This window comes from Erythrolamprus reginae, chromosome 11, assembly GCF_031021105.1.
Source record: "Erythrolamprus reginae isolate rEryReg1 chromosome 11, rEryReg1.hap1, whole genome shotgun sequence".
Lineage (NCBI taxonomy): Eukaryota > Metazoa > Chordata > Lepidosauria > Squamata > Dipsadidae > Erythrolamprus > Erythrolamprus reginae.
Window position 1 is genome coordinate 12,509,894 of NC_091960.1, and position 26,127 is coordinate 12,536,020.

The 26,127-nt window shown below is 40.9% G+C and overlaps 1 protein-coding gene across 1 annotated transcript; it reads left to right on the plus strand.

Annotated features, from left to right (window-relative positions):
* The first annotated feature begins 3,826 nt into the window (after positions 1-3,826).
* LOC139174346 (trypsin-like) lies at positions 3,827-25,331 on the plus strand. The gene is made up of 7 exons (XM_070764643.1): positions 3,827-3,831; positions 6,932-6,957; positions 9,232-9,339; positions 14,537-14,720; positions 18,511-18,761; positions 20,387-20,523; positions 25,152-25,331. The coding sequence occupies exons 1-7, from the start codon at positions 3,827-3,829 to the stop codon at positions 25,329-25,331; spliced, it is 891 nt and encodes a 296-aa protein (XP_070620744.1).
* The last annotated feature ends 796 nt before the right edge of the window (positions 25,332-26,127 follow it).

A 26,127-nucleotide genomic window follows, 5' to 3' on the forward strand; every position in this document is an offset into this window, starting at 1 on the left:
AACCAACTCCCCCCAGAGATTAGAACGGCTCCCACCCTCCTTGTCTTTCGCAAATTACTTAAGACCCACCTTTGTCGCCAGGCATGGGGGAGTTAAGTTATCCTTTCCCCCTGGGCTATTACAAGTTATGCATGGTATGTTTGTGTGTATGTTTGGTTTTTTATAATAAGGGTTTTTTAGTTGTTTTTATTAATTGGATTGTTCATGTTGTTTTACCACTGTTGTTAGCCGCCCCGAGTCTGCAGAGAGGGGCGGCATACAAATCCAATAAATAATAATAATAAATAATAAATAATAAATCTAATTTAATTTCCTGGAGTTTATTTCTCAATAGAATAGTAGAGAAGAGAAGAGAATTCTTTATTGGCCAAGTATGATTGGACACACAAGGAATTTGTCTTTGGTGCATATGCTCTCAGTGTACATAAAATAAAATATACACTTGTCAAGAATCATGAGGTACAACACTTAACGATTGTCATAAGGGTCAACTAAGCAATGAGGAAACAATCAACATTAATAAAAATCTTAAGGATACAAGCAGCAAGTTACAGTCATACAGTCATAAGTGGGAGGAGATGGGTGATAGGAATGATGAAGGAAAAAAATACTAGTAGTAGAATGCACAGATTTCATTGTAAGAAAATGCTTGGTGTTGCAGGTTTTTAATCAATGGATTATTAGACAACCTGGGTAGAAATAATTTCCTTCCCTCCAGGTTAGCCGTATCAAACAGCTCCAATTGTTCTTCATACTTTTTCCCTTCCCGGAAGGGATGCAGGAATACTGTCTACTAGAAATTCACATTCTCACATCTCCTAATGTAGGGTTGTCAAACTCAATTTCATTAAGGGCGATATCAGGGTTATTTTTGACCTCGGGGGAGGTCAGCAGGGGTGTGTGGGGCCAGGGTAGACATTACCAGCCTCATGTCACTTGTGTGACATCACTTAGTGATTTCTGACAGTCTCAGAATGGGTGAACAGTGCGGTCAGGCGGTAGGGAAAGTGAGTAGAATGCGTGGCTGCATAGCTAGAGGTATAACAAGCAGGAAGAGGGAGATAGTGATCCCGCTGTATAGAGCGCTGGTGAGACCACTTTTGGAATACTGTGCTCAGTTCTGGAGTCCTGACCTACAAAGTGATATTGATAAAATTGAACGGGTCCAAAGACGGGCTAAAAAAATGGTGGAAGATCTTAAGCATAAAACTTATCAAGAAAGACTTCATGAACTCAATCTGTATAGTCTGGAGGACAGAAGGGAAAGGGGGGGACATGATCGAAACATTTAAATATGTTAAAGGGTCAAATAAGTTCAGGAGGGAAGTGATTTTAATAGGAAAGTGAACACAAGAACAAGGGGACACAATCGGAGGTTAGTTGGGGTGAAAGATCAGAAGCAACGTGAGGAAATATTATTTGACTGAAAGATTAGTAGATGCTTGGAACAAACTTCCAGCAGACGTGGTTGGTAAATCTACAGTAACTGAATTTAAACATGCTTGGGATAAACGTATATCCATCCTAAGATAAAATACAGGAAATAGCATAAGGGGACCATGAGGTCTTTGTCTGCCACCAATCTTCTATGTTTCTATGTATTGGGGGCGCCTGTGGTGGCACAAGTGCTCTGCCAGCCAAAATGGTTTCCCGGGCTCTGTTTTCAGCTGCAACAGCCTCCTGCAACCCTCTGCAAGCGAAAACAGAGCTCAGGAATCCTCCCAATCTCCATTTTTCACTGATAGAGGCACCACAGGCCAGTCCTTTGTTGTTTCCAGGGTAGCCCCATGGGGCATATCTAAACTCCCCTGTGGGCCAGATCCGGCCCCTGGGGCTTATTTATCTATTTATTATTATTATTATTATTATTATTATTATTATTATTATTATTATTAATAATAATAATAATAATTAAATTTGTATGCCGCCCCTCTCCGCAGACTCGGGGCGGCTCACAACAGCAACAGAAAACAATATATAATACAAATTCAATAATTAGAAAGCTAAAAACCCATAATTTTTTAAAAAAACCATGCACACAACATACCATACATAAACAGTATAGGCCTGGGGAAGATAGTTCAGTTCCCCCATGCCTGATGGCAGAGGTGGGTTTTAAGGAGTTTGCGGAAGGCAAGGAGGGTGGGGGCAGTTCTAATCTCAGGGGGGAGCTGGTTCCAGAGGGTTGGGGCCGCCACAGAGAAGGCTCTTCCCCTGGGACCCGCCAAACGACATTGTTTAGTCGACGGGACCCGGAGAAGGCCAACTCTGTGGGACCTAATCGGTCGCTGGGATTCGTGTGGCAGAAGGCAGTCCCGGAGATATTTTGGTCCGATGCCATGAAGGGCTTTGTAGGTCAAGACCAACACTTTGAATATTTATTTGTTGGACTTATATGCTGCCCTTCTCTGAAGACTCAGGGCGGCCTTGAGTTTGACACCCCTGTCCCAATACTATTAAATTTCTTAGATTAGTCAATTATATATAACTGAATTATAAGATGCTTGAAGAACCCATATCCGCTAATAAGTTTTTACTCCTTTTATAGGGGAGAAAAGCCATGGCCATCCAGATGTTCTTATATTGCAACTTCAGGCACAAGCAATGTTTGCTGGAGAGAGGTATTCCTGTCTGGTCTAGAAATACAGTAGTCCCTCACCTATCGCTGGTGTTACGTTCCAGACCTGGCCGCGATAGGTGAAAGCCGCGATGGGGAATTTATCGACTGATAGTACTTATTTAAGTATTTATATTGTAATTGTTTGGTAAGTTTTCATTGTTTTAAGTGTTTATAAACCCTTCCCACACAGTATTTATTTTAGATACAGTATTTAAATACAGTATTTACAATTTTAGATTTTTATTTTTTATTTTTGAAAAACCTGCAGATCGAGTTCGGCGGGCTGTTTAAATCTGCCGATCGACTTCCTCAGAAACCCGCGATGAAGTGAAGCCGCAGTAGGTGAAGCGCGGTATAGCAAGGGAGTACTGTACTGTAGTATAAAACAAAAATTTTTGTCTGTGTTTTTTTTAAATCCACCTTTATTGCAACAGCCTCTGAAGTAACCAACCATTGAACTTGACTCAAAGGAGTCAAGCTTCACAATGACTAAAGAAGTATCAGTTAATATAAGAAGAGATTATGGCTCATTAAATGCACATTAATTCACATTCAATTAGCAGTGTTCCAATATTTCAGGGGTTGCCACAACGAAGAGGGAGCCAACCTATTCTCCAAAGCACCTGAGGGTAGAACAAGAAGCAATGGGTGGAAACTAAACAAGGAGAGAAGCAACTTAGAACTAAGGAGAAATTTCCTGACAGTTAGAACAATTAACCAGCTTGTCATGCATGGAGCTAAGTCATATTCCCTGCCAAATTTATCTGAATGTTTAAAAGGCCAGGTATAGATTCCCATTCAAAGCTAATAATTCTACTTGTTTTCTGAATTTGGGCCCTGAATCAAGACAAGTAAAGAATGATGCATACAGAGGTGGATTCCTCCTGGTTCGGGTTGGTTCATCTGAACCAGTAGCGACCCGCTGGTGATGTTATGATGACATCACAGAACTAGGTCAGTCAGTGCTGATCCGTGGACGCTGCGATCTTTTTTTTGGATTTTTTTTAGATTTTTTTTTGGGGGGGGGGGATTATTTTCCAGGTTTTTTCTGCACATGCGCATAAGCCGAGCTTCCGGCACTGTGCATATGATCTCTATCTTGTTTTTTGCCTTTTTCTGGATTTTTTGGGGAATTGTTTGCCACTGTTTATGTCTGTGCACATGTGCGGGGCGCACCAAGGCGGCATGGGAGGAAGCAAACCGGCAATGGGGTAAGTTTTTTATTTTTATTTATTTTATTCATTTGTTTTGTCAAATACGTAGTGGTGATATACAAAGATGTTACAATATTTATATACATGATACTAGTAAAAGAGAAAGAAAGGAAGGAAGGAAGGAAGGAAGGAAGGATAGGATGAAGATATAAGAATAAAGTATAATACATCAATGGAGGATAGAGGGGGAGATATAGAGATATATAAGTGGAAGAAAAGAAATATAAGATATAGGAGAGATAATTGGACAGGGGACAGAAGGCACCCTGTCCCTAGTGCACTTGTTCACGCCCCTTACTGACTTCTTAGAAACTTAGAAAGGTCCATCATGGATAGTCTAAGGGAAAAATGTTGGGGGTTAGGGGTAGACACTGTGGAGTCCGGTAGTGAGTTCCACACTTTTACAGCTCGATTGCTAAAGTCATATTTTTTACAGTCCAGTTTGGAGCGGTTAATATTAAGTTTGTATCTGTTGCGTGCTCTTGTGTTGTTGTGGTTGAAGCTGAAGTAGTCATTGACAGGCAGGACATTGCAGCATATGATCTTGTGGGCAATACTTAGATCATGTTTAAGGCGTTGTAGTTCTAAGCTTTCTAGATCCGTGATTGTAAATCTGGTTTCATAGGGTTTTCTGTTTCGAGTGGAGGAGTAAAGGGCTCTTCTGGTGAAGTATCTTTGGACATTTTCAAGGGTGTTGATGTCCGAGATGTGATATGGGTTCCAGACTGATGAGCTGTAAATATTGGAGCTGAGCTAGGGCAACAGCTCACATGCCAGCAGATATGGCTCCGCGTGCCACTTGTGGCACCCGTGCCATAGGTTCGCCATCACTGGTCTAAGGATAAAATTTTGGGGGTTAGGTGATGATACTACAGTTAGAACTGCTGATCAGTTTCCGGTCACAATTCAAAGTGTTGGTTATGACCTTTAAAGCCCTACATGGCACTGGACCAGAGTACCTCCGGAACCGCCTGCTACCACACGAATCCCAGCAACTGATAAGGTCCCACAGAGTTGGCCTTCTCTGGGTCCCGTCGACTAAACAATGTCGTTTGGTGGGCCCTGGGGAAGAGCCTTCTCTGTGGCAGCCCCTGCCCTCTGGAATCAACTCCCCCCGGAGATTAGAACTGCCCCCACCCTCCTTGTCTTTCATAAGCTACTCAAGACCCACCTATATCGCCAGGCATGGGGGAACTGAGACACCTTCCCCAGACTTTTATACTTTATGTTTGGTATATATGTGTTGTTTTGTTTTAAATGATGGTGTTTTATATGTTTTTTCTCTTTTAACATTAAGATTTGTTCCACTGTAACATTGTTTTTATTATTGTTGTGAGCCACCCCAAGTCTTCGGAGAGGGGTGGCATACAAATCTAATAAATAATAATAATAATAATAATAATAATAATTATTATTATTATTATTATTATTATTAGAACCCATCCCTTGATGCATGTGTCCAACACGAAATAGAGGGTTTGGATCTTGCTTTCTGACAAGGAATAAAGCTTTGTTTATCCTTGGAGCTGAACAGCTAGCCTTACAGGTTCTCCAGGAGCTGCGCTCTCTTTAAGTTCAAATATTGGCCACCTAGTTTCCACATTTCTCTACCAGCGACACTCAAACAATGCATTATCAGAGAGAACTACACTCTATAATGGGGTGGGGAAAGCTTACTACATTTTCTCCATTATATTCTAGGAAGATCCTGATGTTTCTTCAAGAGACACAATATGAAGAGGCGGAGGGTGGACCCAGGCGCTTGTTGGTTGGCCCGTTCAGATTTCAATGTGGGTTCCTTGCTAGGAAAGAGATTGGACGATATACAACCACTACTTTGAGTCACAGTGGATGCTCCAAACCTGTGATACATTATGCAAGGAATCACATCCAGGACATCCTCCTTCTCCGGCATTTAAATGTTAACTTCTCCATTAGTCACTCATTGTCCTCTTTTAGACAACAGTGACAAGGCTGCCTTCCATCTGAAGCTTTATCAAGAACCACAGGTGAGTGAGATTAAATTCAGAATTTCACTCCTGATATTTGACTATCGGTCTTAAATTTGGACAAGAGACAATGCTACTGTATTTAATCTTTTGGAATGGGCTACGTGGGATGGCATTGCAATGCCTATCAATATTGTACCCCTTCGTGGAATATTATCAATTATTTTTAAAAAAAAAGAATGGTGTAAAATTTGCAATTTCCCTTCCTAATACATTGTCTTCATGAAAGAGATGGAAGATTGCTGAGGAAACCTGTTATTGCAAGAGATTTAAACAAAATTGTTTATGTAAAAGGTTTTTTGGGGGTTATTGTTGGGGTTTTTTTTTTACATTTCTGGGATCTATGCACGGATCATAGATCAGAACCACGCAGTAAGAGAAGTTATAAATGATTTCAAAATTTTGATGCTCTTGGATAAACATGTCAGATCCGCTCCCTTTTCCCTTCTCCCCACTTTTTAAATCATGCCAGATATTAATCATGTCGGGAAACCCAAGTTATATGGAACACAAATTGAAAAAAATATGTTTCAGATTTGGGCATCGTCCAATATACTATACTTCTGGCTCTGGATAACATGAAGTAGATTACAAAGATCTATTTTAACTGGGTGTGCAAACACTAGTTGAAATGTGTGTCTTACTTAAGTGGCTGAAAAGGAAGCTATAAATCCATTGTCTAAATTGGAAGAAGGCAGCGTCGAATTGTATTACAGTATTGGAAAGAGTTATTTAGGTAATTGAGTCTAATCCTTTGCTCAGACCAGCAATAAAGGGACTTCCTAGAAATTTTATTGGGATTATTTATGACTGGTTATTGAATTATTTATGTGCAAAAACTCATCTCTGAAAACTGCCTGTCTCTCTCTCTCTCTCTCTCTCTCTCTGTCTCTGCCTGCCTGTCTGTCTGTCTGTCTGTCTCTCTCTTTCTCTCTCTGTCTCTCATTCTTATTGGATCAGGATTCCTTATCAACCATGCATTATACATTATGGATAATAATTATAGGCAAACTTAAATGTTTACAAGGACTTTTTTTGCTTTGCTACAGGAATCTCTCAAATACAGATGTTCTTTTACCCCTTATCAGATTGCATCTGAAGATTGGAGGTACAGGTGAGTGAGAAATCATACACATACACACATGTATGTGTGTGTGTGTGTGCATTTGTATAATTTGTTTAAAGTCAAAAAATGTGGGGATTAATAGATACGATAGGCAAACATTCAGTTGTGTGGGTTCTCCTTTTTCCTCCCCCCTATAACTAAATATATATCAGAGAAGCATTTCACTGTGCAAGAATAGAAAATTCAATGTATCAAATACTGAAACATTAAAAAATAATAATGCATATTTTAATAGGTTTTTTTCCAACAAAAAAATTATCTTTTGTTGGAAGCAAAAATTCAATTTAGTTAGTATTCAGATTTTCACATACCGATTTATTTAATCAATCTCTCATCTCACTTTATTTGGTTCCAATAATGATGTGTCTCAAAAGAAAAGTTGGAAGAGAAACAGCTAAAACACAGTGATAGACTAACTACTTTTTGCCCCCCTTCCAAATTATGTAACATTGTTCTAGTACCAATCCCATGATGTTTCTGTCATTCAAAATTTTGAATGTTAAATGTTGTACAGTACTATTGTAATGCTTCCTTTTATATACCTCATGTTCAAAAGCGACTAAGAATCTATATTCAGTAATCCCTTGCTACTTCGCGGTTCATCTTTTGTGGATTCGCTACTTCACGGGTTTTCAAAGGAGGCTTAAATCCATTAAATCCATTGAAAATTTTAAATCCATTAAAAATTCATAAAATTCTTCTACAGTGCTGCTGTACTCTATTAAAGAAACTGGTAGGGTATCACATGTAGTTCCATTTGAGAAACATTATAGAATGACTGTTTAATGCAAAGGGTGGGTTTTAAAAGTCCAAATACTCGTTAAATACATAAAAAATATCTTTATTTATTTTTTACTTATTTTTATTTATTTATTCATTTGTCCAATACACAAATACATAGGAAGAAAAATAGACATGTAGTAATATATATAAGGGTAAAGTGAACGTAGAGGAGAGGATATATGAAAGAAAGAAAATATATATGATAAGTGAGAGAAAGGAAAGACAATTGGACAGGGGACAAAAGGCACACCAGTGAACTTATGTACGCCCCTTACTGGCCTCTTAGGAACCTGGAGAGGTCAATCGTGGATAGTCTAAGGGAGAAATGTTGGGGGTTAGGGGTTGACACAATTGAGTCCAGCAATGAGTTCCACGCTTCGGTAACTTGATTGTTGAAATCATATTTTTTACAGTCAAGTTTGGAGCGGTTCGTATTAAGTTTGAATCTGTTGCATGCTCTTGTGTTATTGCGGTTGAAGCTGAAGTAGTCATTGACCGGTAGGACGTTGCAGCATATGATCTTGTGGGCAATACTCAAATCGTGTTTTAGGCGCCGCAGTTCTAAGCTTTCAAGACCCAGGATAGATAGTCTATTTTTGTAGGATATTCTGTTTCGAGTGGAGGAGTGAAGGGCTCTTCTGGTGAAATATCTTTGGACATTTTCAAGGGTGTTGATGTCTGAGATGTGGTATGGGTTCCAGACAGATGAGCAGTAGTCTAGGATGGGTCTGGCAAAAGTTTTATAGGCTCTTGTGAGTAGTGTGAGATTGCCTGAGCAGAAGCTACGTAGGATCAGGTTAACAACTCTAGAAGCTTTTTTGGCGATATTGTTGCAGTGGGCTTTAGCACTTAGGTCATTCGATATTAGTATTCCAAGGTCTTTTACTGAGTGTGGGTTGGCAATGAGAGATTGTTTATTCAGTTCGTATGTGCGGTTTGGATTCTTTTTGCCGATGTAGAGGGTAGAGCATTTGTTGGTTGATATTTGAAGTTGCCAGGTGTTAGACCAGTCTGAGACAAAGTCCAGGTCTTTTTGGAGAGTGAGTGACCCCCTCTGAGGGTGATTTAGAAAAATCCTTTTTTAGGGAGCACCCTGAAGCCAAAGGAACATATGTGGCAAATCAGCCGCCTTGTCCTCCTTCATTTTCTCACCATTTCTATTATTTTATTATGACCACAGACAATGAAAATCCACTGTCACTGAGAGAGGTGGCCATATAAATAATTTAAATAAATAAATAAGCGGAGTAAAATTTCCAACCTTCCCTGCCCAGTTAAACCCATCTGTGTCTCACCCACAGGAAGTGTTTACCAATGTTTCGCAGCAGGACAAAATTAATGATAATGCATTATGGATAATAATTATAGGAGCACTGTTTACATGCACAGTTACCAGTATTAATGCTCGTAATTACTGGCACAGAGGAGGCCAGTAATCCTGATTTAATCTTGCAATATCCATGCATTTGTTCTTTCCAGATCTCTCGCCCTGCAGCCAATTGTCCCAGGACTTTGGGGTTCCAGTTGACCTCACAAAACCAAGGATGAAGCAATTATTTTGGGGGTTACTTTTGGTGAGCTCGACAGGTAAGGAAATTAACTCCAGGGAACCAGGGGTGGCTTCTAACATGCTTCACTGATGGTTCGCTTCCTCCCGCATCACATGGTCATGCCTCGTGGGCGCATGCACACTTTGTGTGCACGCACATATGTAGTGGGGGGGGGGAATCTGGGTGGTTTTTTTTTAAAGCCAAAACCAAAATGGTGACCTATGCACAGTGCCATAAACTTGGCTTCTGTGCATGTGCAGAAAAAAAAAACCCAAGGGAAAATAATCCCCCCAAAATAAAAACAATTCAATGAGTAAATAAATTTAATGTAATTATTTTTTTAAAAAAAATGGTGGCACCCAAACACTGGCACTAACCGAGTGGATTCCATGATGTCACTCTGACGAACTGGGAGATAACCACGGGTGGGCTGCTGCCCAGATTGGGGGGGGGACACAGTGGGGTAGCAAAAATGGATCTCCACCCCAGAGCACCCAATTTGCACTGAAAGATGTTGAAAGAAAATGTAGGGCGTCCTGCATAAGCCGCGCCCACAGTGTGGTAGTAAAAAGTTTGGTAGCCTTTCACTGGAGATAACCAAACTTTTCTTATTTGTAAGCTTTATTAGGATCTTTTCATTCAATACCAAGAGCTAAGTAGAGGAGGAGGCGACATCATGCAAAATAATCCGTCTGACCCCAGTATGAAGCAAAAATGTTGTGTTTAAATCTGGAAATCTAAAGTGGAACGCCTTGTAAATTCAAAATAGTATCTCTCATTTCCTTTTCTGGACATACAACAGTAAAGATTTCTATTATTTGTAGTGACAAACAAAATGAGAGTTATAAATCTATGATGGAATAAATGAAATACAAATATTTAAAGAAATGCACATGTCAAACAGCAAACAGTTTGGCGGGACCCAGGAGAAGAGCCTTCTCTGTGGCGGCCCCGACCCTATGGAACCAGCTCCCCCCAGATATCAGAGTTGCCCCCACCCTCCTTGCCTTTCGCAAGCTCCTTAAAACCCACCTCTGTCGTCAGGCATGGGGGAATTGAAATTTTCCCTTCCCCCTAGGCTTATAGAATTTATACATGGTATGCTTGTTTGTACGATTGGTTCTTTAAATTGGGGTTTTTTAGATTGTTTTTAATATTAGATTTGTTCACATTGTCTTTTTATTGTTGTTAGACGCCCCGAGTCTTCGGAGAGGGGCGGCATACAAATCAAATAAATACAAATACAAATATATACTTTATCTTCCAGTCTATAGTAAAACCTCAATGAAATGACCCCGTTTACATCCTGTGACTTCCTGTTACTCTGAAAGTAACAGAACAAATTCCTTTGGAAATAGCAGATAAGCATATTGTGTCTGAAGTATTCTAGTTTTTACCTTAACTGTACATCACTAGCAGTAATTTGTGACATTTGTGTTAGGACACAAATTATTTAATTCACGCCAATTTATATCATTTGCATCATGACACCATAACGTATATGTCATGAACTGCTGGGAAAAATGAGATTTGCAATGTAACAACATTCAGGATAACCGCCTCTCCTGAATGAGCAGTTAAACTGAGATTTTACCATTCTTTAAAAAGAAAAGAGCTCAGAATAACTTAATCCTGTCTACCGTTTAAACTTGGGTGCTGATGAAAGCAGCATTATAGGGACAAGATAGGGGGAAAAAGAGGATGGCAGGTCATTCTGTGTTTGTGGTTGGGAAAAGATATGTCAGCAAGATTAAAAACAACAACGCTATAACAAGATGGGGAAGAAAGAAAGATAGGGAAAGATTGTCTTCAAGTACTCTGAAATAAGATAGTTGGCTAACACTGATGATGTTACTTAATAGAATAGAATAGGATAGGATAGGATAGGATAGAATTCTTTATTGGTTAAGTATGATTGGACACACAAGGAATTTGTCTTGGTGCATATGCTCTCAGCGTACATAAAAGAAAAAGATACATTTGTCAAGAATCATGTGGTACAACAATGATTGCCATAGGGGTCAAATAAGCAATAAAGAAACAATCAATATTAATAAAAATCTTAGGATACAAGCAACACGTTACAGTCATACAGTCCTAAGTGGGAGGAAAAGGATGATAGGAATGATGAGAAAAAACTAGTAGAATAGAAGTACAGACTTAGTAGAAAGTCTGACAGTGTTGAGGGAATTATTTGTTTAGTAGAGTGATGGCGTTCTTGTGTCTAGTTGTCTTGGTGTGCAGTGCTCTGTAGCGACATTTTGAGGGTAGAAGTTGACACTGTGTCCAGAATGCGAGGGGTCAGTAAATATTTTCCCCACCCTCTTTTTGACTCGTGCAGTATACAGGTCCTCAATGGAAGGCAGGTTGGCAGCAATTGTTTTTTCTGCAGTTCTGATTCTCCTCTGAAGTCTGTGTCGGTCCTGTTGGGTTGCAACACTAAACCAGACAGTTATAGAGGTGCAGATGACAGACTCAATTATTCCTCTGTAGAACTGTATCAGCAGCTCCTTGGGCAGTTTGAGCTTCCTGAGCTGGCGCAGAAAGAACATTCTTTGTTGTGCTTTTTTGATGATGTTTTTGATGTTAGGTGACCATTTTAGGTCTTGAGATATGATAGAACCTAGAAATTTGAAGCTCTCTACTGTTGATACTGTGTTGTCTAGTATTGTGAGAGGTGGAAGGGTTTCTCCTAAAGTCTACCACCATTTCTACGGTTTTGAGTGTGTTAAGTTCTAGATTGTTCTGGTCCCATCTGTATGCGGGAGTTCACCTATTAGTTTGGTAATGAAATGTGTACAAGAAAACAGCTGAGTTCAAGGAGCATCAAGGACCTTACAGTTCAAACCTGAGCTACCAACATACTCCTCTATCAGAGCAGACCTCCTCTCCTCTTAAGAATGAAGACAAAAAGCATACTTTTCTATCAAATGTGTACATTCTGGTTTAGATAGATACATACTATACACTATACCTCCTGTACAATAATAATGTCAATAGATTTGCTATTTACCTATCAGAGTATGGAAGACATGTTTACATTCTTAGCCTATTCTGCTCTCCAGGTGCTAACTGAAAGCAAGTAAGTTTGAAGTTTCTCCCATTCTCCTTCTTTCCAACCTGGTCTCACTTTTCCAATGAAAACAATCTGGTACATCTCCAGACAGAAGGTAGCCCTTGGACCCCAATTCGGTGCATAATATCCAAGGTTGATATTTCAGTGTCTATGACATAAATTCCTGATAAGACGGAGTGGCTGTGGGTTTTGCCTCCCAAGGACAATCCCATCTGTCCGTCCATCACCCTGGGGGGGGGGGGAATTATTGACCCCCCTCAGAGAGGGTCCACAACTGGGACGTCCCCCTCGATCCACAGCTCACATTAGAGAAACATCTTTCAGCTGTGGCGAGGGGGGCGTTTGCCCAGGTTCACCTGGTGCACCAGTTGCGGCCCTATCTGGACCGGGAGTCACTGCTCACAGTCACTCACGGCCTCATCACCTCGAGGCTCGACTACTGTAACACACTCTACATGGGGCTACCTTTGAAGAGTGTTCAGAAACTTCAGATCGTGCAGAATGCAGCTGCGAGAGCAATCATGGGTTTTCCCAAATATGCCCATGTTACTCCAACATTCCGCAGTCTGCATTGGTTGCCGATCAGTTTCCAGTCACAATTCAAAGTGTTGATCATTACCTATAAAGCCCTTCATGGCACCGGACCAGAATATCTCTGGGACCGCCTTCTGCCGCACGAATCCCAGCGACTGATTAGGTCCCAGAGAGTTGGCCTTCTCCGGGTCCCGTCAACTAAACAATGTCGTTTGGCGGGACCCAGGGGAAGAGCCTTCTCTGTGGTGGCCCCGACCCTCTGGTACCAGCTCCCCCCAGAGATTAGAACTGCCCCCACCTTCCTCGCCTTTCATAAACTCCTTAAAACCCACCTTTGCCGTCAGGCATGGGGGAATTGAAACATCTCCCCCGGGCCTATACAGTTATGTATGGTATGCTTGTGTGTATGTTTGCTTTTAATAATGGGGCTTTTAGTGTTGCTTTTAAATTATTAGATTTGTTATATATTGTTTATTATTGCTGTGAGCCGCTCCGAGTCTACGGAGAGGGGTGGCATACAAATCTAATAAATAAATAAATAAATAAATAAATAAATAAATAAATAAATAAATAAATAAATAAATAAATAAATAAATAAATAAATAAATAAATAAATAAATAAATAAATAAATAAATAAATAAATAAATAAATAAATAAATAAATAAATAAATAAATAAATAAATAAATAAATAAATAAATAAACAAACAAACAAACAAACAAATAAATAAAAAACAATAAATAAATAAATGAATGAATAAATGAATGAATGAATGAATGAATGAATGAATAAATAAATAAATAAATAAATAAATAAATAAATAAAATAATATCCAAGGTTGATATTTCAGTGTCTATGACATAACAGTGGCCCAGTGCTCAGGTTTTCATTCCTTTTCTTTTGGTCGTCGCAATGTAAAAAAGATTTTGAGACTCTAGAAAGAGTGCAGAGAAGAGCAACAAAGATGATTAGGGGACTGGAGGCTAAAACATTTGAAAAACAGTTGCTAGAATTTGGTATGGCTAATTTAAAGAAAAGAAGGATTAGGGGAGACATGAGAGCAGTGTTCCAATATCTCAGGGGCTGCCACAAAGAAGAGGGGGTCAAGCTATTCTCCAAAGCAGCTGAGGGTAGGACAAGAAGCAATGGATGGAAACTAATCAAGGAGAGAAACAACTTAGAACTAAGGAGAAATTTCCTGACAGTTAGAACAATTAATCAGTGGAATGAATAGCTTGCCTTCAGAAGCTGTGAATGCTCCAACACTGGAAGTTTTTAAGAAGATGTTGGATAACCATTTAAGAAGATGTCTGATAACCATTTTTCTGAAGTGGTGTAGGGTTTCCTGCCTAAGCAGGGGGTTGGACTAGAAGACCTCCAAGGTCCCTTCCAACTTGGTTATTCTAAATTCTAAATTTCTGGGTGTTTTGCGCGCACATCCGTCACGTTACAAACTTGAAGGGAAAGAAATTGGAACCCATCCCTGCGTTGAATGTAGATGGACTTCGTGCTCAGGTTGGTTTTAGAAAAATATCAAGCGGAGATGTCGAAGGAGCAGGCTAGGTTCTAGCAAATGATACTCTGATGACCATTTTTTCCCCCTTTGGTGTGCTTTTATCTCAAGTCTTGGCACAGGAAAGTATTGGTGGTGACCGAATCATAGGTGGATATAACTGCAGATCAAATTCCCGTCCCTTCCAGGCAGCTATTGTAACTGGAAATAAAGGCAACCGGAGGATTTATTGTGGAGGAAGCTTGGTGCACCCATGTTGGATGTTGACAGCAGCCCATTGTAGACCCAGAAAAAAGTAAGTCAAAAAGAAATTTGCATGACGCAATAGGGAGAATGGTAAGGATATTTATCATAGGCCTTGCCTTGAAAACCAGTTTTATTTTATTTGTTTGTTTGTTTTGTCAAGTACGTATTGGTAATATACAAAGATATAGCAATGTTTATATACATGATACTAACAAGAGAGAAACATTAGGACAGGGGACGGAAGGCACTCTGGTGCACTTATGCACACCCCTTACTGACCTCTTAGGAATTTATTTATTTTATTTAGTTATTTATTTATTAGATTTGTATGCCGCCCCTCTCCGTAGACTTGGGGTGAGGTCAACAGTGGATAATCTAAGGGTAAAGTTTTGGGGGTTAGGTGATGATACGACAGAGTCAGGTAGTGAGTTCCATGCATTAACTACTCGGTTGTTAGTCATATTTCCTACAGTCGAGTTTGAAGCGGTTTATCTGTTGTGTGCCCATGTATTATTGTGGTCGAAGTTGAAGTAGTCGTTGACATGAAGGACGTAGTAGCAGATGATTTTATGGGCTATGCTTAGGTTGTGTTTAAGGCGACGTAGTTCTAAGCTTTCTAAACCTAGTTGCGTAGGGTATTCTGTTGCGAGTGGAGGAGTGGAGGGCTCTTCTAGCAAAGTATCTCTGGACATTTTCTAAAGTGTTTAGGTCCGAAATGCGGTGTGGGTTCCAGACAGATGAGCTGTCTGGAATATACTGGATATAGTGGTTAAGGTGCTAAGAATGGGGAGACCCAGCAGGTGACATTGTCCTTTAGGCATGGAAGCCAGATGGGAAATCATGAGATAGTCCTGTTTTCTCAGTCCAAAACAGCATCAAGTTGACTATAGGGGAGAGACTGGCTGAGCTGAGGGAGGAGTCAAGTGGGAAATTAGTCCGTAATCCTTAAATAGACGTATTTGGACCTTGTCTAGTCGGGCCCAGGTGCAAAATGCCCATCTGGGAAGATTCCTGTCAATTATGCATTGGGAAATGAAGTAGCTAATTAAAACTCTTCACATTGTCCATTGTTCTGTCGGGCTCTCTGGTAGAATCCTCCCAAAAATTCACAGGTACAAATTTCAGACACACACACGTTTGAAAATTCAAAACAATGTTCTTTATAATGAAAATTCACTTAAACCAAGCCCTCTTTTGGTATAGCAAAGAGCACTCGTCTCCAAACAAACTGGTAATTTGTACAAGTCCCTTATCAGCTCTGTGATACTTAGCTTGCAGCTGGGAGGTAATTCACAGTCCTTCTTCTTTCACAAAGTGAAACACACTTTGTCCTGGTTTAGTTTCAAAGCGGGGGGAAATCCGCACACAAAAGGTCAAAGTCAGTAAAGCAGTCACGAAACACAAGGATCAGATAATCCTCCACAATGGCCAAACCCACAGGCTGCTATTTATAGCAGCCTCACTAATTACCACAGCCCCACCCAACCACAGGTGGCCTCATTTTCTTTGATAATAATCTCTCAGTTGTTGTTGTCTATGCATTGCTCTCCGCATGGGTAGCTGTATCATTAACTCTTGTTCTGAATCCAAGGAGGAGCTAGATAATTGATCTCCTTCTGAGCTGTCTGCCCCACTCTCCTCCTCCCTGTCACTCATGTCTTCTTGGTCAGAGGAGCCTTCATCAGCAGGGGGCAAAACAGGCCTGCAGCATGTGGATGTCTCCCCCACATCCACAGTCCTTGGGGCAGGAGCTGGGCCAGAGCTAACCACAACAGTCCATGTTTGACACCGACTGAAAAACAAACAAAAAAACCCACACATTATATCACCATGGATGGTATTGTTGTGAGAACCAGGCAAATGCAGTTCAAAAACAAGCAAACTCTGCTACCACCAGGCAAGTACCAGTACTTTTCAACATCTTCATCAATGACTTGGACGAGGGGATAGATGGGGAACATATCAAATTTGCAGATGACATCAAACTGGCAGGCATAGCCAACACTCCAGAAGATAGACGCAAAACACAGAAGAATCTTGACAAACTTGAACAATGGGCGCTATCTAACAAAATGAAATTCGGGGTGAAAAAAGTAAGGTTCTACATTTAGGCAAGAAAAACAAAGCACACAGGTACAGTGTATGTGGTACATTGCTCAACAGTAGTAACTGTGAGAGGGATCTTGGAGTCCTAGTGGACAACCATTTAATTATTGACAAAACTGAATGGGTCCAAAGACGGGCTACAAGAATGGTGGAAGATCTTAAGCATAAAATGTATCAGGAAAGACTTCATGAACTCAATCTGTATAGTCTGGAGGACAGAAGGAAAAGGGGGGACATGAGCGAAACTTTTAAATATGTTAAAGGGTTAAATAAGGTTCAGTAGGGAAGTGTTTTTAATAGGAAAGTGAACACAAGAACAAGGGGACACAATCTGAAGTTAGTTGGGGGGAAGATCAGAAGCAACGTGAGAAAATATTATTTCACTGAAAGAGTAGTAGATCCTTGGAACAAACTTCCAGCAGACATGGTTGGTAAATCCACAGTAACTGAATTTAAACATGCCTGGGATAAACATATATCCATTGTAAGATAAAATACAGGAAATAGTATAAGGGCAGATTAGATGGACCATGAGGTCTTTTTCTGCCGTCAGTCTGCTATGTTTCTATGTTTCTATGAGCCAGCGGTGTGCAGCAGCTGCCAAAATAGCCAACACAGTTCTAGGCTGCATTAACAGAGGGATAGAATCAAGATCATGTGAAGTGTTAATGCCACTTTCTGAGGCCTTGGTAAGGCCACATTTGGAATACTGCATTCAGTTTTGGTCACCACGATGCAAAAAGGATGTTGAGACTCTAGAAAAAGTGCAGAGAAGAGCTACAAAGATGATTAGGGGACTGGAGGCTAAAACATATGAAGAACGGTTACAGGAGCTGGGCATGGCTACTTTAATGAAAAGAAGGACCAGGAGGGAGTGTTCCAATATCTCAGGGGTTTTCACAAAAACGAAGGAGTCAACCTATTCTGCAAAGCACCTGAGGGTAGAACAAGAAGCAATGGGTGGAAACTAGTTGTTAATTGTCTAAGCCCAGTATTTCAAGTCTGGTGGTATAAGGTATTTTGTTGCGGGTGGAGGAGTGAAGGACTCTTGTGAAATATTTTTGGACTCTCTTGATTGTATTAATGTCTCATATGAAGTGCGGGTTCCTGACAGGTGAGCTGTATTCCAGAATTGGTCTAACAAGTGTTTTGTAAACTCTGGTTAGAATAGAATAGAATAGAATAGAATAGAATTTTATTGGCCAAGTGTGATTGGACACACAAGGAATTTGTCTTGGTGCATATGCTCTCAGCGTACATAAAATAAAATATACATTTGTCAAGAATCATGTCGTACGACACTTAATGATTGTCATAGGGGTCAAATAAGCAATGAAGAAGCAATATTAATAAAAATCTTAGGATATAAACAACACGTTACAGTCATACAGTCAACATGGGAGGAAATGGGTGATAGGAATGATGAGAAAAACTAGTAGAATAGAAGTGCAGATTTAGTAGAAAGTCTGACAGTGTTGAGGGAATTATTTGTTTAGTAGAGTGATGGTGTTCGGAAAAAACCTGTTCTTGTGTCTAGTTGTCTTGGTGTGCAGTGCTCTGTAGCGACGTTTTGATGTGTAATATTGTGTAATATTATAATATTGTAATATTGCCAGGGAAGAAGCTACGTAATACGTAATTACATAGTATGTAATAATATCTAGTTTCTATAAGGTGGCGTTTCTCAACTTTGTTCATGATTTTCTTGTTCTGTTCTCTTTTATTTCATACAGAGTGAAGGTATGTTTAGGAAAGTACAATCTGAAAAAAGTCGAACCAACGGAGCAGTGCGTGGATATTGCCGAAGCTATCACACACCCCGGATACAATAGAAAGAAAATGGACAAGGATTACATGCTTGTTCGGCTCAAACCCTGTGCCGTAATCACTAAAGCAGTTAATGTCACACGACTGCCTTCCAGTTGCCCTAAGGATGGGACACGATGCGCTGTTTCAGGCTGGGGCACGATCAAATCACCTCAAAGTAAGGGGGCAGAATGGGATGGGCAAATGCTGCTTTCCTCTTGGCATCAATTTCCTACCATGTTTAATCTCCCACTCCTAAATTCAGTTTGACTTATTGCATTGTAAGTGTTGAGACAGACAATTGTGAAATGACCTGTGTACAGTGGTACCTCTACTTACGAACTTAATTCGTTCCGTGACCAGGTTCTTAAGTAGAAAGGTTTGTAAGAAGAAGCAATTTTTCCCATGGGAATCAATGTAAATGCAAATAATGTGTGCGATTGGGGAAACCACAGAGAGGGTGGAGGCCCTGTTCCCTCACAGGAGATTCCTAGAGAGGCCCCACAGAGGCTTCTCCCTGCCTTTTCCAGCCCTGTTTCCTCCTAGACATTCCTAGAGAGGCCCCACAGAGGCTTCTCCCCACCTTTTCTGGCCCTGTTTCCTCCCAGGAGATTCCTGAAGAGGCCCCACAGAGGCTTCTCCACACCTTTTCTGGCCCTGTTTCTTCCCAGGAGATTCCTAGAGAGGCCCCACAGAGGCTTCTCCACACCTTTTCTGGCCCTGTTTCTTCCCAGGAGATTCCTAGAGAGGCCCCACAGAGGCTTCTCCACACCTTTTCTGGCCCTGTTTCTTCCCAGGAGATTCCTGAAGAGGCCCCACAGAGGCTTCTCCACACCTTTTCTGGCCCTGTTTCTTCCCAGGAGATTCCTGAAGAGGCCCCACAGAGGCTTCTCCACACCTTTTCTGGCCCTGTTTCTTCTCAGGAGATTCCTGAAGAGGCCCCACAGAGGCTTCTCCACACCTTTTCTGGCCCTGTTTCCTCCCAGGAGATTCCTAGAGAGGCCCCACGTAGGCTTCTCCCTAACTTTTCTGGTTACAGTTTCAGAGGCTCGGGTTTGTAAGTGGAAAATGGTTCTTGAGAAGAGGCAAAAAAATCCTGAACACCCGGTTCTTATCTAGAAAAGTTCATAAGTAGAGGTGTTCTTAGGTAGATGTACCACTGTACTTCTAAAAAGGATGAACTTTAAAAAATGAGGGTTAGGGATGGGGTTGGGATTGGGGGTTAGAGTTAAGGCTAGAGCCAGGATTAGGGTTGGTGTTTGAATTAATTTTAGAAGGCTCTTCGAGTATAATTAATAAAAACTAGAAATACTCAAGGGTTTGGTGTAACTTGACGTAAAAGTGCAATATTGGAGCAACGTTGGAAGACAAATTATAAATTAAGCTTGGAAGTCTCAACTTTCAGTTTCCAACTTGTATCTGAATATAAACCTAAGAACTGGCTCAACCAAACCATTAGACAATTCAGTCAACATTCCCCAAATTCATGTTCTCCAGAACAGTTAGGGCTCTGCCTCCCATAATTCCCAGTCAACGTAATCAAAGAGATCCCAAACCGATTTTGGATGTCTGTTCAGACATTCAGACAGACTTGGGCCAATAATAAGAAAATATATCATTCCATAGTTGGCTCGAGTTCTGCTTGTTGGATGAAATCTGGCAATTGTCCCAATTAGAAAGACAAAGGTGAACTTTAAATGAACGCCTCTCCCAGGAACAACTAAAAAGCCACAGATATGTGTTCATGCATCACTAACTTGCTTTTGGTGTCCGTTACTATTGTCCAATTGGTATGTCTTGCAGACAAACTTCCGTCCATGATGCAATGTGCAAATGTCAGCATTGTTCCATCCAAACAATGCAATAAGGCGTATCGTGATAGGATCACGTCACACATGTTGTGTGCGGGAGTACCTCAAGGCGGCATTGACTCTTGCCAGGTAAGATGAGAGATGATGGCGGTTTTGGCCCTGTGATGTAGAAGCTTTTAAGAATGTGGTTGTTCTGTCGGGCTCTCTGGTAGAATCCTCCCGAAAATTCACAAGTACAAATTTCAGACACACACAGTTTGAAAATTTAAAGCAATGTTCTTTATCATGAAAATTCACTTAAACTAAGCCCTCTTTTGGTATAGCATAGAGCACTCGTCTCCAAACAAACTGGTAATTTGTACAAGTCCCTTATCAGTTCTGTGATACTTAGCTTGCAGCTGTGAGGCAATTCACAGTCCTTCTTCTTTCACAAAGTGAAATACACTTTGCTCTGGTTTAGTTTCAAAGCAGGGAAAAATCAGCACACAAAAGGTCAAAGTCAGCAAAGCAGGCATGAAACACAACGATCAGATAATCCTCCACAATGGCCAAACCCACAGGCTGCTATTTATAGCAGCCTCACTAATGACCACAGCCCCACCCAACCACAGTTGGCCTCATTTTCTTTGATAATAATCTCTCAGTTGTTGCTGCCTATGCATCGCTCTCCGCATGCGTGGCTGTATCATTAACTCTTGTTCTGAATCCAAGGAGGAGCTAGATAATTGATCTCCTTCTGAGCTGTCTGCCACACTCTCCTCCTCCCTGTCACTCATGTCTTCTTGGTCAGAGGAGCCTTCATCAGCAGATTCCACCGGGGGCAAAACAGGCCTGCAGCATGTGGATGTCTCCCCCACATCCACAGTCCTTGGGGCAGGAGCTGGGCCAGAGCTAACCACAACAGTGGGAAAGGTGTATTTTTATTTTATTGACATAGAAATAAAGGGTAAAATAAAAATCCAACACAAAAGTAGTTTGTCCCAAAAGCGACTGCCTGCTAAAGGCTGCTAGACTGGGGCTGAAAAGCGAAAGTGGAAGCGGTAGGCTCCATCCCTCATTTGAAACATAGAAACATAGATGATTGATGGCAGAAAAAGACCTCATGGTCAATTTAGTCTGCCCTTATACTATTTCCTGTATTTTATCTTAGGGTGGATCTATGTTTATCCCAGGCATGTTTCAATTCAGTTACTGTGGATTTATTTATTTGTTTATTTTGTTTATTCGATTTTTATGCTGCCCTTAAACTCAGGGCGGCTTACAACATGTTAGCAATAGCACTTTTTAACAGAGCCAGCCTATTGCCCCCACAATCCGGGTCCTCATTTTACCCACCTCGGAAGGATGGAAGGCTGAATCAACCTTGAGATTTGAACCACTGACCTCCACATCTACAGTCAGCTTCAGTGGCCTGCAGTACAGCACTCTACCTCTCTCTCTCCGTCTCTCTCTCTCTCTCTCTTTACCAACCACGTCTGCTGGAAGTTTGTTCCAAGCATCTACTACTCTTTCGGTCAAATAATATTTTCTCACGTTGCTTCTGATTTCCCCCCAACTAACCTCAGATTGTGCCCCCTTTTTCTTGTGTTCACTTTCCTATTAAAAACACTTCCCTCCCAAACCTTATTTAACCGTTTAACATATTTAAATGTTTCCATCATGCCCCCCCCTTTCCCTTCTGTCCCCTTCTGTCTGAGTTCATGAAGTCTTTCCTGATAAGTTTTATGCTTAAGACCTTCCACCATTCTTGTAGCCCATCTTTGGACCCGTTCAATTTTATCAATATCTTTTTGTAGGTGAGGTCTCCAGAACTGAACACAGTATTCCAAATGGGGTCTTACCAGCACTCTATACAGCGGGATCACAATCTCTCTCTTCCTGCTTGTTATATCTCTAGCTTTTGGTTAGACAAGGTTGCCTGATTAAAAAAAAACACTTTATATGAGAGTTATAGTGGTTTCATAACGATTAGAGGCAGATACAGATAGTCCTTCACTTATTACCATAATCAGGATTAAGATTTCCATTGCTAAGCAAGGCAGTTAAGTCAGTCAAGGCTTTTTTTGCCATGGTTTTAAGCAAATCGTTGTGGTTGTTAAGTGAGTTGTGCAATTCAGAGGTGGGATTATTCTGGAAAACCGGTAGCAGACATTTTGAGTAGTCTGGAGAACTGGTAAGTACCACATCTGGCTGGCCCCATCCCCATCTATTCTCTGCTTCCCGAGTCCCAGCTGATCGGGAGGAAATGGGGATTTTGCAGTAACCTTCCCCTGCCACGCCCACCAAGCCACGCCCACAGAACTGGCAGTAAAAAAAAAGGAATCCCACAACTAGACTGCAATTCTTAATAGCATCATCCATTATCTTTCCTTGTTGAAAGGCAGCTGGGAAGGCCACAAATGAGCATCACAATGGTAACTCCAGAGTGCTGCAACTATCATAAATACATGCCTGTTGCCAAGCACACTTCGTTGGAAGTGCTGGTAGTAAGTCACTTTTTTTCAGTGCAGTTGTAACTTTAAAGAGTCACTAAATGAAAGGTTGTAAGTCAAGGATTACCTATACAGTAGTCCCTCACCTATCGCGGGAGTTACGTTCCAGACCTGGCCGCGATAGGTGAAATCCGCGATGGGGAATTTATCCTCCTTCCCACCAGCTCCGGATGCCTGGAGGCGAGAAACGGCCGGCTAACCTTTCCCCCCACTACTACTTACTCTGTTCTTTGCAGCAGTTCGGCCAAATGTTGTGTTTTTTGCCTTGCCCCGGCTGTAAAGTCCCTGGTGAGCTGCCCCGGCTGTTTCTTTTTTTCTCTCTCTCTCTCTTCCGCCCTCGAGCCCAGTCTGGAAATCCCCGCTGCGTCGCGTTCCTTTCTTTTTTTTCCTTTCGGCACTGGCGAGGAGGATTGAACAAGGGGACGGGCCTCCGCCAGAGCTCAGTCCCCACCCCACTCATCATTTGGGAGTCCCGCTGGAATTATTCTAGCGCTCGTTTGTGTGGTGAAATGATTCAAATGAAGCTGACTTCAAAACCCGCGATGAAGTGAAGCCGCGGCAGGTGAAGCGCGATACAGCGAGGGACTACTGTATACGGTTCCATCATGGCTCAGTGGCATGTATTTCACCTTTAACAACCACAACACAAGAGCATGCAATAGATACAAACTAAATGTAAATCGCTCCAAACTAGAGTGCAGAAAATACGATTTCAGCAATAGAGTGGTCAACGCCTGGAATTCACTACCGGACTCTGTTGGTTCTTTCCCCAATCCCAAAATCTTCAACCTTTCATTATCTACAATAGACCTCTCCCCTTTTCTAAGAGGTCTGTAAGGGGCGTGCATGTGCACCTTCGTGCCTACCGTTCCTGTCCTAATGTCTTTCTATCTTTACTATCTCTACTTTATACTTATATTATGTTAAACATACTACAATACAATACTATATTTGTATGACAAAATAAATAAAATAAATAAATAAATAAATAAATAAATAAATAAAAAGGGTGGGCAAAAGTGCTGATACTGGGATCTGCGCTTAGTGCTTAGGCTGGCATAATAAGATAAAAATGAACTCTGTAGTATCATCACCTAACCCCCCAAATTTTACCCTTGGACCAGTGAAGGGCTACAAAAAAATTTATTACCACACTGTGGGTGTGACTTATTTTATGGGTGTGGCTTGCCGGCTATGTGACCAGGTGGGAGTGGCTTGACTATCATGTGACTGGGAGTGGCTAAAGGTCATGTCACTGGCTTAAAGGTGGCCAACTTGACGTCTTTCACGTCAAGGGTTTGGGTTAGGGTGCCTGGCCTCTCCTCGACTCAAAGAGATACAATTTTCATATCTATTTACTATTACTGAACATCCAAAATATACTATTTACTTCTATGTATATATGCCATATACATACATATTACACACAGGCACACAATAATATACATTATCTACTATATAAACTCTATGTGTATGTATACACACACAGGCACGTACAGCTCTTCTAAAATTATACACATTCAAACTCATTTACTGTGATAGGAAAAACATACCCAGAGCCCAGAAGGAAAAAACTATGTACCTGACCAAAATTTTGCTACCAGTACTGCATACCTAACCGTACCTGTAGGAACCCATCACTGCCTTTGACTATCCACTGTTGACCTCACCCGATTCCTAAGAGGTCAGTAAGGGGCATGCATAAGTGCACCAGAGTGCCTTCCGTCCCCTGTCCTAATGTTTCTCTTTTACCACTATCGTGTACAGTAATCCCTCGCTACTTCGCAATTCATCTTTTGCAGATTCGCTACTTCATGGGTTTTCAAAGGGGGCTTAAATCCATTAATTCCATTGAAAATTTTAAATCCATTAAAAATTCATAAAATTCTTCTACAGTGCTACTGTACTCTATTAAAGAAACTGGTAGGATATTGCATGTAGTTCCAGCTGAGAAACATTATAGAATGACTGTTTAATGCAAAGGGTGGGTTTTAAAAGCCCAAATACTCATTAAATACATTAAAAAATATATTTCCTCTACTTCATGGAAATTCATTTTTCACGGGTGGTCTTGGAATGCATCCCCTGCAAAAAATGAGGGATTATTGAATACAAATATTGTTATATCTTTGTATACCACTAATATGTACTTGAAAAAATGAATAAAATAAAAAAAAAATATTTTTCTTGAAATTAAACTAGGATAAGATCAATACGGGAGTGCTAAGTGACAATTTCTGCCTTTTCCCTCTTCCCTTCTTGTAGGGTGACTCTGGAGGTCCGCTCATCTGCAACGGGCGACTTGAAGGTGTAGTTTCTTGGGGGAGGTATGTGTGTGCTCAAAAAGGCAACCCAGGAGTCTATGCCAAAGTTTGCTGTGTTGTGCCGTGGATTCAGAACACAATTAAGAAGTGGATACGCTCCCTCTATGAAGGATTTGAATAGAAGGAAGACAGTTGTTTCCGAGACGACCTTGGGAATGAATAGGCTCCCTGGCACATCGTTTTATCTCCTTGCGTTTCCTGGATGGATTTAGGGTTAGAATTTGCAACTCTTATGTTTTACATATCATGGCATCTGGCCAAAGGTTCTGTATAGCAGTGTTTCCCAACCTTGGCCATTTGAATATAGATTTATTAGATTAGATTTATTGGATTTATATGCCGCCCCTCTCCGCAAACTCGGGGCGGCTCACAGCAAGGTAAAAACAATACGTAATAACAAATCCAATACCCACCAATCCAATTACAATTTTAAACTAAAAAATTCATAAAAAACAACCCCAGAATATTAAAAACACGCATACAGTCAATCTAACTTCAAGTGGCCAAGGTTGGGAAACACTGCTGTATACAATAGCTGAGTCAAGTTATTTGGTGGTTTGAATGCAAATCTGTTGTGCTATCCATTTCTTTCTTGGCCTCCAACCCTTGTCATTATTCTGTATTGTGAAAAGAGATGAGGACAATTTTGTCTTGTAGAGGTAGACGTTTGCTTGCAATCATTTGTTTAGTGACCGTTCAAAGTTACAACAGCACTTGAACAATTAACTTATGACCGTGTTTCATACAACAGTTGTAACATCCCTGTGATCACATGATCAAAAATTCAGATGTGTGATCACTTTTTGTGATCTACTGACGAACAAAGTCAATGGGAAAGTGAGATCACTTAACAACCATGTTGTTGACTTTTCTGTCTACCCTAAGTGCACCCTTTAAAGCAGTGTTTCCCAACCTTG